At 45.4% G+C, this 17,959-nt stretch overlaps 1 protein-coding gene across 1 annotated transcript in view; it reads right to left on the minus strand.

Moving 5' to 3' along the window:
* Positions 1-2,191: 2,191 nt before the first annotated feature.
* PIEZO2 (piezo type mechanosensitive ion channel component 2) overlaps positions 2,192-17,959 on the minus strand; it is a 330,011-nt gene continuing 314,243 nt past the window's right edge. The window contains exons 43-51 of the mRNA XM_029230410.1: positions 14,248-14,406; positions 11,763-11,910; positions 10,479-10,667; positions 10,092-10,184; positions 8,728-8,900; positions 6,236-6,364; positions 4,960-5,039; positions 3,757-3,940; positions 2,192-2,503 (exon numbers count right to left, since the gene is read on the minus strand). Coding sequence (XP_029086243.1) covers positions 2,251-2,503; positions 3,757-3,940; positions 4,960-5,039; positions 6,236-6,364; positions 8,728-8,900; positions 10,092-10,184; positions 10,479-10,667; positions 11,763-11,910; positions 14,248-14,406 — 1,408 coding nt within the window. The 3' untranslated portion in view covers positions 2,192-2,250. The remainder of the gene's footprint in view (positions 2,504-3,756; positions 3,941-4,959; positions 5,040-6,235; positions 6,365-8,727; positions 8,901-10,091; positions 10,185-10,478; positions 10,668-11,762; positions 11,911-14,247; positions 14,407-17,959) is intronic.

A 17,959-nucleotide genomic window follows, 5' to 3' on the forward strand; every position in this document is an offset into this window, starting at 1 on the left:
CCAGATGCTGGGCCTTTGCTCAGGACCTGGAAGGGCGGCCCCAGCTCACCAGCACTCCCAGGGCTGGGTGAAGCCCCATGTCCCTCTGCCTGGTCCTCCCTCCTCGCTGGCCAGACCCCCCCCGCCATGTCCTTGGGGACGGCCCCTCTCAGAGCTGTCTCCAGAGAACATATTCTGAGGGGACATGTGTCCCTCATCTCTGGGCCGGGTCCGGCGCTCATTTGAGGCTGAGGATTAAGCCGGTTTACAGCTTGCTGATCCCTTCACGTTGTCAGATAATTGGGCTGAACAGGGTCGTGACAGGCTGGCTGGGGGTCCCAGCAGAGGCACCTCCTTCTCTGGGGAGTCCCACTCCAACACAGGCCTCGGCAGGGCTGGTCCTTCTACATCTCTCTGTGTCGTTCTGTGTCCTCCCTCCTCCACACCTGAGGCTTTTTCTTGAACCATGGGACTTGTTTACTATCCTGGCATCCTTTACCTCTACGCCTGTTAGGAGGATTCCTATTCCTTCTCTTCCTAAATATGCTGTAATGTGCTCTCTCGAGGTCCCTTGCTGACATTTTTAAAAGAAAGAATTCACAACCAGGAACGTGCAGGAAGACGCTTCCTGCTGTTGGGAAATCAAGTGTGGGCTGAAGAGCTCCCTGAGTGCTCTGAGTTTATTGCTAAGATGACAAGCATTTCTCTAAGCAGAGGGGAGGCACGCGGCTTTCACAGCTGAAGCACAGGTTCGCACTGATTCCCTAGAAGACACAGGGCATCAGTTGAACTCTGATATGTTTTAAAAGATCCATATTCACTGTAATGGTTTCCTTCTGGGAAGTTAATTTCTCACCAGTTGTTTCCTGCTTTTATTATTCCCAAAGAGCACCCACATGAGAAAACCCACAATGCAACCAACAAGAAGTGGATTCTTAGTTGATTTTTGTAGCTCCCGGTACACAGTACAGAGAAGTCGCCTTTCCTAGTTCATGCAGTAAGGCAGAATGAAGAGTATTCTTGAGGTGACTTTGCAGGATGTGCTTTATTTTGTCAGTCCTGAACCCAAACTACAGAGGATCACTTTTTTTGGGGGGGACACAGTCTAGTCCATTCGATGATTCTTCTCAGAAACTGTCTTTTAATATGGAATGAAAACTACATTTCAGTCATCAGCTTTTCATGCTACATTGTTATTTCATGAAGAGGTTGTATGACCCATAATAATAATTTAAGAAAAGGCCATTTGTTTATTTCCCCAAGCTCAATATACATATTTCTTCCATAATTTTGAACTTAAAAAAACCCGTCTCAGATGTAAAAATGTGAATTGGAATATGTAAACTCGTTGATAGACCTGAAAAACAGGGGAAAAAAAGGTCACATACTGGAAAAAACCACTGCCGTGAATCATGGAAATGGGAGGAAGCGTGGGGGTGGGGCAGAGGAGAGCTCAGACCTCAGTCAGTAAAGGTGACAACGTCCAAGGACCCCACCTCCAGCTGGGCGTCGGTGTTTCACGGAGAGCAGTAACTCTCTGAACCAGAAAACCACCAGGTCGGAGTGAGTCACCACCTGGGCCTCAGCAACACCATGTCCACGTAGTTGTTCTGCTGCTGTTTTTTCCTGAGAGGTCACTGGTGTTTAATGGAAGGCCTTCTCATTAGTCTCAGTTAAGGTAAGGCAGTAAGTGTCACTAATGTTATGTTTCTGCTCAGGATGAGGCTTATCCTTCCACTGGCATCGCCATGGGTCACCGGCCCCCTCCCTGTTTCCCCTCTAGACATATGGGTAGGAGTTTTCAGTCCCCGTTCTGTTGCGTATTCGGCGTGCAGGCCCCCCGTCCTCACAGCAGCGTCCCCTTGGCCGCAGAGCCCCGTGCATTGCGTTGCATTGTAGCGTCTCTTCGGAGGGCGCCGCCCCTCACAGGAGAAGGCCTCTCCTTCCTTCTCCTCCTCCTGTTCTGTTCCTCTAAGGGACGAGACCCATCAGTGACTCCAACACGTAGTCCATCAGGCTGCAAGACACAGGCACTAAAACATAAAGCGAGTAGCCCTGATTTCAGAGGAATGGAATTACAAAGGACTTTTCGAGAGTACCTCTGCTCGTAGCTCTGAGGGCAAAAGGAAGCCCAGTCCTTCTGCACCAGTCAGAAGAGAGACTGTTTCCACCGAATTAGAAATGCTTAGCTCTTAGGAGAGTATTGTGCTTTTCTTTTTTTCTTTGGAAAATTCCAATGTGAACTTGGCTTGTGGTCTGTGGCCTGGGGCGTCAGTTTGTTTTCTCCCTGGTCCATTTGATCATGGTTTCTGGCGAACGGTACAAGAATATTAATTTGGCATAAAGGTCCTCCTCCAGTTCCAGCTCCCCGGTCTCTCGAACTAAAAAAATATCTGTGCATAACTTCAAAATCCGATCCACATTCGGAAGCTCTTCAAACATGATGGAGTGAGAAATCCCGCTGAAGAATTCACGGACAAACTTCCCAATCACCAGGACCACTGAAGCGTAGAGGCCCATGATACTGAAAAAAAAAAATGAGGTAGAGATGTATCTGGCCGTTACATATGGTTAAGAGAACATGCCTAAAGGAAAAAAAAAATGAACATTTTCCCTCAAATGCCATAAAAGACATGATAGACTTACCAAGGCTTAAGTTGTTTCCCCTTGGTGAAAACATTGACCTTTCTACTGATTAAAGGGTAATGCATGCTTTTTTTTAAAAAAATTAATTACACATTACAGAACTGTAGGACTTGAAAAATGAAAATCCTTTGAAATCTTACATTCTGGAAACAACCAATGTTAATAGCTTCGTGTATGAACTTCTGGTGGTTTTACTGCATATATTATATGCATAAGCTACATAACATATATGGTAGATAGAGGGGTGGGATGGGGGGGTGGGAGGGAGACGCAAGAGGGAGGAGATATGGGGATATATGTATATGTATAGCTGATTCACTTTGTTATAAAGCAGAAACTAACATACCATTATAAAGCAATTATACTCCAATAAAGATGTTAAAAAAATATATATATATATATGATAGAAATGCAATTATTTTATACACTTTTCTGTACCCAGGACTTTGCCCTGCCTTTCTCAGGGATTCATGTTTATAATAAAATTCTGGATAGACAGTGATTTCTTAAGAGGCTCATTCTGGGAAGAAGAAAACTTTGTACTAGCATCTTGTAGGGGGTGTGCCTGTCCTAGGGTTGAAGTGTCAGAACATGGAGAAATGGTAACATTGGGCATGTCCCAAACTGATTTCTACCTGACTCTCCATCTGTTCAGGTCAGAAGGCAATGTTAGCAGGAAAGAGAGAACTCTGCCTATTTCTAGTTTAAGCCCTGAATTGCACTAAACTGTGCTGTAACAGGAAGGAATAGTTAAGAAGCTGGAAATATGGCTTCTGGTCCTATGCCTGGTGGTGGGACTCACACAAGGCATTTTTGACTTCTTTGGGACTCTGGTTCCTCAGTTTTTAGAACGAAGGGCCCTGTGACAAACCATAATGGAAAGAAAAAAAATATATATATATGAGAATAACTGAGTCACTTTGCTGTACAGAAGAAATTAACACAACACTAAATCAACTAGACGTCAATAAAATTTAAAAATAAATAAAATGAAGGGCCAAGGATCTGGGAATTCTAATAATGCAGCTATAGAATTTTAGAATTCTAAGAAGATAAAAGACTTCCCATCCTCAACTTGGTGTGATACATAAGTGGGATCTCGTAACTGTTAATGGTGAAATGGTTCCTTACCCGTAGCCGGCCAGGAACCCCAGGCTTGGGGGGCTGACCTTGTCATTGAAGACCACCAGCTCCAGGGCCTGCGCATGCTGGTTGTAGATTCTATTCCCAGTCAAGTTGAGAACCCACCACTCACTGTTGGATTTAGTTGTATTGTCTCTGGACAGAATAATGGTGATGTTCATGAAATTATTTTCTGGAGAAGGAGAAACATGAAATCAAATTAGCAGGAGAGTTTATGGATTTAATGCACTTCAGCCATTCTCGGATGAACCAGGATGGCCTGGTTGGTACCCATGGCATCCGGTTCCAGGATGGGGACACACGGGCACATCGGCTCTGTGAGAGGAAACGGAGGAGGGGGCCTGGCCGTGGGGGTCTCTCTCTTTCTCTAAGAGGCCAGTCCTGTTGCTACATGAGACAGCAGCAAAGTCACAGGGTGAATGGAGACCCATCACCGGAGCATCTTGGCTGACAATTCCAAACAACTAATTAGACATTTAAAAACCCCAGTAGCTGACTGTTGATGAAACTGATGGATTCTTTCATGTTACCACCGTTTACTGAGTGCCTTCCAGGAGGAAGGTGCTCCAGGAGGTGCTAAGGGGTCACCAGGTTGCACGCAGCCTGGTTCAATGGGAAAGGCCATGCACACAAGCACTATTTACGGGCACGTGGCAACCCCCGGCACTGACAAGGTCTGTCAGCTGGGGGCGACCACTTCTGGGTGGTATGATCCCTGAGGACTTCCCAGAGGAGGTGACTTTTTTGCTGGCTGAGAGCTTTAATAGATGGAGCCCTACTACTGGTACTCAGTCACCCTCGGGCTGAATCAAGTCCATTTCCTGCCATCTTTTTATTCTTATCGTGGGGCCTTCAGAGTTAACGCTGTATTAGGCAGTTTTCTGCCCAAGATACGGTTGCTAATAGAAACAAACAGATTCTGATGAATCAGTTAACATGTCACTGAACGTGGATTTAAGTCAATCAAGTTCTATATCAATGAACAAAGGAAGATGAAGAACACGCCCCCAGGTGAGTAAATGATCCCTTCTTGCTGGTGGACACAGCTCAGAGCCTTATGCTTCTTGCAAACCATGTCATAGGGGGAAGACAACTGGAAAGGAGCTTGATAAAGGCTGAAAAGGCAAACTACAGACATTGAATAAAAGAAAGATTAAGAAACGTTCTGAAACAATTCCTTCTCATTCTTACCAGATAAAAGTTGCTTTATGGGTTTGGAGTTAGAGTCACTGGGTGCTTTCACGTAGTATGGGTAAATCCTTTCTATGGTCCTGGGCATTAAGAGAAAAAAGGATAATTAAGTTTTAGTTGTTTTACCCATGCAAAATTGTTTTTTTGTTGTTCTTGTTGCTATTTTTGACCTCATCTCAAACAAGTAATGGGGAGAGTCTTCCTATAACTACGCGATGTGCAGTCTTCATAGTTTATCGGTTGCCATTAAAATGAGAAGTCTCTGAAGCCGAATAAATTCACCAGGTTCTAACCAGACACTCATGCCAACTCTGTACACAAGCTGGTTAATGGCTTAAAAACTGCTGCAGAGATTTTCCCACATCTGTGACTTTTCTGAAGCCAGGCGCTGTCTTTCTTGCTAGGATCCTACCACTCTTCCAATTTTAATGTTTGGGATTTCAAAACTCTCTCTAGTGAAGTGGGCTGCCCGAGCAGATCCAGAGACGGGAGTGGGGGGTGGGGGGCAGAAGACTGGCATCCTAGCCCTTAGCCCACCCTGCGCACGGGCCACTCCATCTTTCCAGGGCTGTGTTCTCATCCAGGAAGTGATGGGGGAGGATCCGACGGTTCTCAGGGGCCCTTAGTGTTTAGTGATTGACAAGGCGTGCTTTAGGGACCATGTCTGAGGGCTGCATCGTGGCAGTCCTCACGCAAAGCACTTTGACCCGGGGCTGGGGCAGACAGGGGACAGAGCTGGGCTGTGGCTGGTGGGCGTCTGGAATACTTCACTTAGCAGTTTTGGACCAATGGCAGTGTTTTTCTCCTGCTGGTTCTCATGTTAGAATCTAATCATCACAGCTCAGATGTTTGGAGTGGAGTATTGTGTGGCAGGATAATATATTAGGATACAGTTTTTTTCCCTCAGATTTCCACCCACCCCCTTTGCCTTCTCACGCCCATTTGTTAGCCAGGCATTTGGTGCCCCAGGGGCAGGAGTAATAGTAGAAAAGAGTCTCCCAGGGCCTTTCCCTGGCTTTTGGTGATTACGGTCAGATGAGAGCAAGGTTTGCTCCCCAGAGAAGAGGTCAGTCGTCCCCGGACGAGCTGGGCAGGGTGGGGCGGGAGGAGAGCAGACGCGCTTTGACCCAGCCCATCAAGGACTCTTAAGTACAGGCTCACTTGAGTTACCAAAGAAGGAAGAAATGGCGTTTCTTGCACACACGTATTTGTAGAGGAGATCTGGACCAGATACACACACCTTCTAACACTGTATTAAAAATGACAGTCAACTTACACTGGCGTTTTGGAACTTTCTGTGTTGTTGCCAGCTATCATTTTAGCAATGTGCTCTCGTGTTGTATTTTTAAGAGGAAAAGAAAGCTTATCTGTTGCTATTTCGGCTTTTGCACCCAGACTCATGTTTCTGTGAAGAAAAAAAAAAGAGCTCAATGTCAGTGGTTATTCAGAAGTCTGCAGGAGAGGTTAAAAACTCACTGAACTATTAATCTCACCAAGTTTCACTGGGTCCACAATTGTCAACCTCAACCTGTCCTCCTCACCTTTACAGCCAGCCTCTTAGACATCCAGGGAGGCCTCAGACACCTTTAACACAGATACAGGTGAGGAGGAGAGTGTGGGGACACAAGAGAAATCCCTGATGATCTAACAGGGATTCTGAAACACTTTATGTTAACCCAGTGATGTTAGTCTCCATGGGGACTCAGAGAATCTATGTTTTAAAAAGAATGTTCACAATGAGATATCACCTCACACCTGTCAGAATGGCATGATGCCCATCATTAAAAAGACAAGAGTTACCAAGTGCTGGTGAGGAGAAAAGGGGACCCTTGTGCACTGTTGGTGGGAATGTAAGTTGCTGCGGCCACTATGGAGAACAGTTTGGAGGTTCCTCCAAAAGTTAAAAATAGAACTACCATGTAACTGAGCAACCCCACTTCTGGGTATTTTTCCAAAGCAAATGAAAACACTAACTCGAAAAGATATCTGCACCCCCATGTTCACTGCAGCATTATTTACAATAGCCAAGATACAGAAGCAGCCTAAGTGTCCATGGACAGATAAATGAATAAAGAAGATGTCATACACACACACACACAGAGGAATATTATTCAGCCATAAAAAAGAATGAAATCTTGCTATTTGTGATAGTCTAATGCCATCAAGTTTCATCCAGGTTAAGTGAAATAAGTCAGAAATACTGTATAATCTCATTTATATGTGGAATCTAAAAATAAAAACACAAAACCTGAACTCATAGATACAGAGAATGAATTGGTGGTTCCCAGAGGTGGGGTGGTGGTGAATGAAGGGGGTCAAAGGGCACAAATTCCAGTTATAACATGAGTAAGTCCTGGGGATGTAATGTACAGCATGGTGATTGTAGTTAATAATACTGTACTGTATATTTGAAAGTTGCTAAACGAGTAGATCTTAAAAGTTCTCCTCACAGGGAAAAAATTTTTGGTAACTGTGTGGTGATGGATGTTAACTAGACTTCTTGTGGTGATCATTTTGAAACGTATACAAATATAAAATCATTATGTTGCACCCCTGTAACTAAAATAATGCTACACGTCAATTATATCTCAATCAAAAGCAGAATGTTCAATCAGAAATTGATTTTTAATTTCTTTTGGTGGCTCTTCAAAGGAAGGGCTAGGAAGTGCATTTTTGCCAGTACAGAATTCCACGTGAGGAGTTTGGGACATTTAAAAGGAGAAAATAAGATTAAAGAAGGAGGTCTTTTTTTTTTTTTTTTTTTTTTTGTGGTATGCGGGCCTCTCCCGTTGTGGAGCACAGGCTCCGGACGCGCAGGCTCAGCGGCCGTGGCTCACGGGTCCAGCCGCTCCGCGGCATGTGGGATCCTCCTGGACCGGGGCACGAAGCCGTGTCCCCTGCATCGGCAGGCGGACTCCCAACCACTGCGCCACCAGGGAAGCCCTGAAGAAGGAGTTCTTTAAATTCTGAGCAGCCTCCTTCAAAATAGTTCTTACTACTTCCTTGTGAAGTCAGATTCTAGAAGGCTTTCTTCCTTACCTATCATGATTCTTAATTCCAACCAAGAAGCTGGTATTGTGGACCCAACAAACCTATCACGGGACTGCCCAGAGTCCTGAGTCACAGCCTGTCATGAAGGAGACTGAGCTAATCAGACCGGGTATTACGTCCAGGCCCCCCAACGGCCCCCCAGACACGTCGGGCTTTCGGATGCAAGAATGTTTTGCGAGACGTGCTGCGTGGTGGCCGCAGGCTGGCCAGAGGCTCAGGTGGGGTGGGAAGGAATCTCCCTGCTCTCCCAGCTCAGGCTCAGAGAAAAGAGGTGCTGGGGCTCCCCAAGTGCTGGAGGCCGGCAAGGGAGAATCAGGGTTCCCAGCGCTGCAAGTCCTTTGTGATTAAGACCAGACCCCCCAAGCTCAGGGAAATCTTACACTTCACCCGACTCAGTTTCATGTTATGAGTCATCACCCTCTTTCTTTTCTCTCCACCTTTCTCTCTTGGTCACAGATCTCATTGCCAGCCTCTTTAAAGCTGAAGTTAGTAGAAAAAAGGAAAACTAAGAAGTTCTTCGTTTTGTCAGTGATTCCCAGGCAAAATCATTATTTAATAAACAAAAATGTTAGCTGTAGCATCGAATGAATGTTCCCAGGAAGTAATGTGAACCAAGATCAGAATTAATCTGAGGTGTGTATCCTTCCACAGCCCCCAACCCCCGCCCCGAGTTCAGGTTGGGGAAGGGGGAATTATGCATGGAAATACAGTAACTACCTCTGCACACTCCATGAAAAAACAACAGAGAAGCTACTATTGGGATCCATGAGCTCGTGTATCATTTTCTGCTTACTGGGAGGGCTGATGGTCCACAAAGAATTTGAGTTTCCTTCCAGTTCTGCTACTGTTATGTCTTCTTTTTCATAATTTTCCAGAAATTGCATAGCACCCTGTGTGCACACAAATACACTTGCATAAACAGATACGTACTTGAGGATGTGTAAGAAAGTAACTACTCTTCTCTTTAACTGACCGTATCCAGGGGGAACCTCTTCCTCTGAAAGGCACCTCCCTACAATGGGTTGCCTGGTGTGTTCTGACACCATCAGCTCCAGTCACATCACCAAACTCCAGTGGTGATGTTGCCACACCCACGGCCATAGAATCATTCCAATGAAACGGTAAAGAAAAATCAGATGATTTAGTGTCATTTTTTTCCTTCGCACTAAAGAAAGACGTTTATCAACTATTGGGGAACGTCCGTCTCATGAGAGAGTCAAATTTAATCCACCCAGGACATCGGGGCCCTTCCTCACAGCTGTGTACTCCTCAAGATTACTTTTGACAGTGTGCACTTACAGGCCGATCATTTTTCAAAAGAGAACAGCATGTGTTTGCCTAATCACTTTATTTAAATAAAAAGCATCGTCAGTAAAGCCAATTTTAATTGTGAAGAATCATGCCATCATCTTATCAAAAGCATGGAATGCAGAGAAAAGGATGACGTCCACCACAGCTCTGTCACCAGAACATCATCCCTGTTTTATACGGTAGAGGATGCATATCTTCATTTTTTAAATCATTTAAAAATAATAGTCTTTTTAAAGTTATGTTTCATTTTGAGAAATTTTCGTGCCATGAAATCATCTTTGTAATGATTATCTTATTACAAAGGAAGTTGCCTGAAAAATCTGCTGTAACTGATTCACTCATTCCCTACTTGTTGAATCCCAAATTGCCTCTCGTTCTTACTAACACGGAGCGTGCCATCACAAACAGGCACCTCTTGGAGCTTTTCTGTATTTTGAATGATTTCCTTAGGATAGATTCCCTACCAGTTAAAGGGATCAATATCTACCACAATTTTAAAAATTTATAAAGGATCAACACCTGTTGTGCTTATCATGAAAATACTCTGAATTAGAAATATGTTTATTATCCCATGTCTGATAATATAGACATAACATCTTAGATGATCAAAGCGGCCAGTGGCCAGGAACCTGCTGTGTGTGACTAGTAACCCCCAGAAAGTCCTGCCCACCGGCTCAGGCCATGGTAAAGTGGTGAATAAATAAGGTGACAACAGTCAGCTGGTCGATATGACAGGTGTTCATCGAGACCGACTCCATGCATTTACTTACAGTGTCCTTAGAAAAAGCTTTAATAAATTTATTAAACTTTGGCTGGTCCATAACTTTCAGCTGGCTTTGCTGGGCACTCATTGTGAAAATAGGCTGGAAAACAAAGACACACAGGATGGTTACTATTCCAGAGCACTTCTCTGCGTCCTGGGTTCTAAGAAAAATATTAGGTCGTGTATCACCCACAGCTAGAACAGAACTCTCCCTTCTCTGTCTTCTGCACCTTAGCTCACATATCACATTTGCAGAACAGTCAAAATTCAGACGGAAAATATGTCCGCAAAACCTAAGTAAGTCCTCTGGGTGGTTATCAGGGGAAAGCACGGCTGGGCAAGGCACTGGCAGGGGCCGGGGGAGGGGGGAGACCCCGGAGGGAGGCGCGGTTACCTGGTACCCGCCCAGGGTAATTGTGACCGAGACGTCCAGGGGCTGGTTGATGACCCCGGCGACAGATTTGACCAGAGACATGAAGAGCAGAGGGAACCACACAATACAGATGAGCAGGACGATGATCATCCCCCCCATCCCGTACTTGACCACCTTCTTCTTCTTCTGCCCCCGGGGCTGCGGGTACCTCTGCAACAGAAGGGCCACGCGCTCAGGCGGGGTCCCCGGGGAGAAGCGGGTGGGGGAAGGGCGGGCGCTCTAACCACGGGGTCCGCCCTGGATTGGGTCCTGAATCTGCTCTGAATCCACTCTGTCCCAACCCAGGAACAAGGCAGGCAGTGATGCAGGGCTGCGAGGATCCCCCTACACGGAACACAGGGTCTATCACGGCCTGAGCGGCTTTCTCCTTAACAGGGCTGTGTGGGTTTGCTGGGGGCTGACCTATGGACCAAGGGACCAAAGCCTCTGCTGAATAAACCTCTGGTTTTAAGGGATCAGGCGAGATAAGGATATTTTAAATTCCTGAATATTCAAAACCTGTGCCTTTCAACGGGCTCCTCCCCAGCATGGTGGGCGGAAAACATTTTAACTTCGTTCATGACACACGTCGTCAGGACCGCGCTGTCCAAGCTGGAATCACCCGTTTGCTGCATCAAGGGCTCCCCAGCCCCAAGCTCAGGCTGCGGCCGGTGGAGGGCCCAGCTTTGCAACGTGTCGTGGAAACCGCTCGGTCTACAGGCCTGTTCCTTGCTTAGCTGCTGCTTCTCCAGGACCTGTTTCCCTTCAGGGCTACTCAGGAGGCTGGACTACATCCCTTAAATAACAGTAATTCTATCCATATGTCAACCTTAATATCCAACCTAGAAGAATATGCAAATATTTGCACTTCAATTTCCTTTGCACAGGATGTTACATTGCCTGTCCCTCACCAAAGAGTGAATCAGAGGCTGACCCTGAGTCCCAGCCACCTGACCCCACTTTTCTCCAGCACATCTCATTCCCTCTTGCTCTCAAATGAGCCACTTCAGAATTATTGGGTTGTACAGCAATACACCTTCTTAACCACAATATACAGCTGCCAGAAGAAGAACAAATCTGGATGCTATTCTAAGGCAACAGCAGGTCCAAGATTCCTAACTTGCATGGGGTGAACTCAATGGGGCATTTATAGGTCCTAGTAGTTTCTGCTTCATTTATTTGGCCGGAAAATTTGCAGAAGTTCCTATTAATAACAGCCTGTATCTAAAAGAAACAAATAGGGCTAAGGCATCATTATTGGCTTACTTTTTCCGACTCCCGCCAACACTTGAGGATGAATATGTGAGCATAGATGTCCTCCACACAGATCCAGCTGGACAGGCTCAGGGTCGTGTCTGTCCACACCCAGTCCATCACGGCCCTCAGCTCCGTCAGAAAAGGGACGAGGCGGAACCTAGCAGGAACCACGTCTTGTTACAGGGACAGTTGTGGGATGGGCCCCCATCACCTGGCCAACCCCGAGGGCTCATGGAGGTCCTGGTTGTTTCAGCCCTTACAACTTAGAAAAAATTCTCAAGGTGACCATTATGGTCAAATCCAACTTGGAATACAACTGCTTTTCACTGTAAGTCCAATAAAGGATTTTTGTCTTTTGACAAAAATACCTTTTTGAAAAAGGTATTTTTCATTTTTAAGATTTTTTTTTTTTTTTTTTTTTTTGCTAATGGTCTTAACAAACTGGAATTCCCTTTTCAAATAAGTTTGAAGGGTCTTCAGTTTCTTTCATTAAAGTCATGGTTTTCATTGTACAAATCTTTCACTTCTTTGGCTACATTTATCTTTGGCTAAATTTAACATACAACTGATTTCTATATGTTGATTTTATATCCTGCAACTTCACTGAATGAAAATGTTGATTAGTTCCAACAGGTTTTGAGTGAGTCTTTAGGATTTTCTCTATATAAAGATCATATGGGGGGAGGGATAAATTAGGAGGTTGGAATTAACATCTACACACTACTATATATAAAATAGCCAACCAACAAGGACCTACTGTATAGCACAGGGAACCATACTCAGTATTTTGTAATAACCTATAAGGTTATGTGTGCGTGTGTGTGTGTGTGTATACCGGAATCACTGCTGTGCAGCAGAAAGTAACACACGACATTGTAATTCAACGATACTTCAGTTAAAAAAAATTTTCTTAAAAGGTCATATCATCTACAAACACAATTTTACTTTTTTATTTATTTTTTCAAGTTGCTGATTTTGGTTTTTTTTCTTATTTTTTTTCTTCTTTTTTCGGTGCCTTTCTTTCACTCAACGTTTTTTATTTTTTTAATTTTATTTTATATTGGAGTATAGCTGATTTACAATGTTGTGTTAGTTTCAGGTGTACAGCAGAGTGATTCAGTTATACATATACATGTATCTATTCTTTTTCAAATTCCTTTCCCATTTAGGTTGTTAAAGAATATTGAGCAGAGTGCCCTGTGCTATACAGTAGGTTCTTGTTTGTTATCCATTTTAAATATAGCAGTGTGTACATTTCAATCCCAAACTCCCTAACTATCCCTTCCCCGCTGGTAACCATGAGTTCATTCTTTAAGTCTGTGAGTCTGCTTCTGTTTTGTAAATAAGTTCATTTTAAACATTTGCTTCTGCTATGAGAATCTGCTGGTCGTAGGATTATTGAATTATGGGGGCTTTGCTGTCAAATGAGCTAGGGAAGGTTATACTCTTGATCGGGGAAAGATGAGGAGAGGTGAGAAAAGTCATCAGGCACGGCCACGTCATCGGGGGCACAGCAGGGCCCACGGCTGGGGGACCTACTAGGTGACTGAGGCTATCGAGACCCTGGCTCAGTCCCTTGTATTTCAGCTGGAAGTGGGATGGCCTGGGCTCCTCTGGGGTCTGGGTTTGGTCCTTGTTTCTTGACCGACACAGAGCTCCTTCCAGGCTGGGGCTCATCCCAGACCCTCCCAGCAGCTTGGGTTGCCGCCCGGATTTCTCCCCTGAGCTCTTCAGCTTTGAGGGGAGCACTATTCCACCCCCTTGAAGACGTGTCAGGCCCCCTCCCCACACGGGGTAGCATGCAGTGAAACTCTGACATGCGTGGTGGTTCTCAACATCCGAGCACACTCAACACTCCTCCGTGACTGAGTCCCCGGTCCCCACGCCTGGTGCTCCAGGGGCCAGCAGTGCCCCAGCAGCCTGACCCTTCACCCTGTGGTATAATCTCCATGGGAACCGGGAGGGGATGCTCACACCGAAACCCTCACACAGAAGAACCAACATGTCCGTGTGAGTGGTAATAACTTCCTACCAGGAACAGGCAAGTCGCATGGCATTCAGGTTGACATTAGTGGAATCAGTGCCCCTCCCATGGATGGCATGTTGCACAAGCAAAGTTCCAGAGGCATTTTGGAACACTTCAGATTCCAAATATTCTGTTGCACTGTGCCCAGAATATATTAATACTTAGGATCATGGACCCCAATTTTTCATCCTGAAATATTATCAGTGTAATTATACACGATACAGAAATAGAAAACGAACCCACGCGGCCGACTTTAGAGCAGCATCCTGGCCAGGTGGGTGGAACCACACACAAAAAGGCATTTCAAGGGCCACACATGCTCTCCTGTCAAACACTGTAGGAGCCCTGCAGGGACCCACATGCTGAGGTCACCAGCTTCTTCTCCACTCCCTCGCAGGGAGGGGACACAATGCCGTCCCGCGGCCAGCCCCGCTCTGTGAGTGGCTGTGACAGCACAGAGCGTCTCACCCTTGAAACAAGAAGAGATTGACGTAGTTGTAGCTCTTGGTGAGGAAGTTTCCGAGGACCCGCGTCGGGTAGCCGCAGCGGATCTGGTAGGCGGACAACCCGAAATACACGCATTTCACGAAGTACCAAAGCTGGGCGACCAGGTTCTGGCTGAATTTCCTGAGACGTGAAAACACAGAAAAGTGGAGGGATGGAATAGTCTTCTGGAACAAAAGGACACCAGTTTAGCATAAATTTTAAAAAGCCTAATTGCCCATCTGGCACTTAAAGACAATTCAGTAAATTCTCTCTACATAGTGGATCTCTTCAAGAGGCAAGAGGTGGGGTCAGAAAATCTAATCATTAAAAAAAAATTGCTCTGAATGTGCCCCCAATTTATTAGAGCATTATTCAGTTGTTTCAGCCATAATTAAAATAAATGTTAAGTGAATTTACTAATAAACGTTTTCTCAGGACTTTGATGGTGCCGCTATCATGGTCCAAATTAAAGCTCAACAAAGAAAAAACCAAAATGTGGTTTTTACTTGACAAGATGCATAATTTGGAAGATGTAGGAGAAAGAATTCTGAGAAATGAACCCCCATTTTTTTTTCTTTTGCTATACATACATAAGACAGGTCAGGGATTAATACATTTTTGACACCTGGATTTTGGTTCCAGCTCTGTTTGCTATGGAGTTTGTTCCTCAAGCCATCATTTTTCTAAACATCAATGTCTATATGAAAAGTTTCCCTCGCTCTAAAAATCCATCACTCTCTCATCTACTAACTTGCCTTTTTCTAATGACATCCTCAGAGCTAGAGATGGTAGTTCCTTCTCCTGGTGGACAGTTAATGAAGAGGCCCATAGTGTTGAACAGTTCATGAATGCTAGCGTAAGTCTGAGCAAAAACTTAGTGGAACTAAATTTCACACTGGAAAAAAAATTAGAACACGTTTTCAAAGAATGATGACCTATAGGATCATTTTTAACTTCGGATAAATGCGGCATCCTGTGAGTCTTAAACATGATTAGTACAAATTTTTAAAAATGAATCCGACTTTCAACTAAGTAAGACTTAAGTATAATCTTCCCTGTGTTTAAAATTAAGAGCGATACTTTACGTTTTTTAGACAAAGCAGTGTATTACTCTTTATGTTGTATCCTGGATTTGTCTTATTAATTTTCAATTTTGTTATCAGAAGAAAACGTGTACTATTTTTTCATTGAGAACAGCTATTCTTTAGTTGACAAGATCTAAGAACAAGCCAGGAGCATGTGGGCCTATGTGTCTGTGGGCCTAGAGGCCTCCACGTGGATGTCGGCAGCTAAAGATCTCAGAAATGTTGCTTATGAGTGTCTCTGCTGTGGAGAAACCCAGCCTCGGTATTTCAGGACCTAATGAATTACTTTAACTGCATTTGACCATGGTGGGCGCTTGACAAGTTACCAGTAAGATATCAGATACTTTACGGAGAGCCCCCATCAACTCTCCAGTTCGTCATCTTTCTAGGAACTTTAGGAAATCACATTTTTTTTCTCTCTCTCCAGGAAAATGCCCTTTGATTTTACGGATACTTGATATAAAAACTACATGGGAAAGAATTCTTCTATATTTATCAAAATTATAATCAAAGACTTAGAACTGTGTTGCCTTCTATTCTTTATAAAAGGTCCAACCCCTGTTTTACCTACTAAAAAAAATTCCCTTTCTATGATGTTAAAGTGGGTCAACTTGGAATAAGTACTAGTTAACCTACAGATCCTGAAGCCATCACGTTAACCGTAGTTAGGGACCCTGAGGTTGCCCTGTACTGGGAAGCGTTTGTCTGTGGCGTCTCTACATGGTTTATTCCCGGAGGCTGGAGTCACGCCCTCCCCGTCTCCCTCGTCACCTACCGTGCAGAGCTGTGTAGACTGTAGGGAACCCTTGGATATTTGTGGGCTATATGGTGTGATGCACACAGAAAAAGCCAATTTATCAGATAAATTATTCAAGATATCCGAGCTTCCTTGTCCTCAATGTTATGACCGGTAGCCCTAATTTTCTTCTGTAGGGCTTAAAAGACTCCTAATCCATTTCTCCCCTTACGCTTTCCTTGTTTGGAAAGGATTTAGACAATATGACTATTAACCAATGGTTTCTCTTTAAACAATGAATGAAATTTTCAGTAAATTTGAAGGAAGAAAAATGAATTCTGGAGGTTAAAGAGTAGCAGCAGGGCTTCCCTGGTGGCGCAGCGGTTGAGAGTCCGCCTGACGGTGCAGGGGACACGGGTTCGTGCCCCGGTCCGGGAAGATCCCACATGCCGCGGAGCGGCTGGGCCCGTGAGCCATGGCCGCTGAGCCTGCACGTCCGGAGCCTGTGCTCCGCAACGGGAGAGGCCACAACAGTGAGAGGCCCGCGTACCGCAAAAAAAAAAAAAAAAAAAAAAAAAAGTAGCAGCACAGTTTGAAATGTCAAGAAATTATGTTGTCACTGACATGCCAGCAGTGACGCCAGAGGCTCACCGATCCTAATATATCTTGAATTAAAGATCCAAAACCAAAGACAGATTAGTCTGTTGCACTAGGGATGGCCATTAGGTGAGACCCAAAGGTGAGATCCCAGGAGAACAGAGGACCTGTGTGGCCATAGTTTGGTGACTCTCACAGTGTCGGGAGCCTGGGAGCCCAGTGTGTGAAAGGCCAACAGGTCCTTGCTTTATTCACGTGGGTGTCACAGCCCTTTTCTCCTGGTCTGCTGCCCTGGACCTAAGAGGTGCTCGATAAACGTGAAATTGAATTGAATATGCACGATTTGTAAGACACCCCAGAGAAGCTCTCATTCATTCGGTACTTATAGCGGATGTTTCAGCCGTGTTTGGTTGGCAGGCGTTGTCGCTAGGCTGTTGACCTCCTCAAAAGCCTGGCAGGACAGCGTGGTCGCCAGAAGAATGCCCCCAGCCCCCACCCAAAGACGTGCACGTCCTAGTCCCCAGAACCTGGGAACGTGTGACCTCCCACGGCAAAGAGGACTTGACAGACGTGCTAAGGTCGGGGACCTGGAGAGGCAGAGCAACCGGGGCTGTCCAGGTGGCCTCAGTCAGTGAGTCCTTAGCGGGAGAGAGCCTTGCTCAGCCATGGGTGGAGGGAGACGCGGCAGGGGAACAGATGCTGGGTTTGAAGATGGAGGAGGAGACCACAGGTGCAGAGCATGGGCATCTCTAGAAGCTGGAAGAGGGCGGGAGGTGGATGCTCCCCTGGAGCCTCCAGAAAGAACCACAGCCCTGCCCACACACATGAATCAGTCCAGTGAGACCTGGGTCTGCCCCCTGACCTGCAGAACTGCAAGACGACACACCTGCATTGCTTCAAACTCTAACTTTGTAGTGATTTGTTACGGCAGCAACAGGACACCAATACAAGCAGGAATAACCAAACCATCTGCCGATTTGACCTAAAAGGACTCTCAGTGGCTTCACTGTTGCAGTATTTCTGGGAGCTCTGGTCTCTGCTGGACCCCCTGTCAGGACATGGCAAAGATTTAGGCTCAAGGGCTCTGGAACTCTCTCTTGGGACTGGCTGGAATAATCAAATCCTTTTCACACTGCAGAGTGAAATAATAGGTTGTGTTACCTAAAAAAAAAAAATCTTCCTGGAAGCAAGTACGGGATGCTTCCCATGGGGACAGGAGTGCAGTATACGGTAGCTGCAGCACACGGTAGGGCCAAGAGCCCTGGGGTTGGGGGTT

This window comes from Monodon monoceros, unplaced genomic scaffold (genome assembly GCF_005190385.1).
Source record: "Monodon monoceros isolate NGI ecotype Baffin Bay Population unplaced genomic scaffold, NGI_Narwhal_1 Super_Scaffold_1, whole genome shotgun sequence".
Lineage (NCBI taxonomy): Eukaryota > Metazoa > Chordata > Mammalia > Artiodactyla > Monodontidae > Monodon > Monodon monoceros.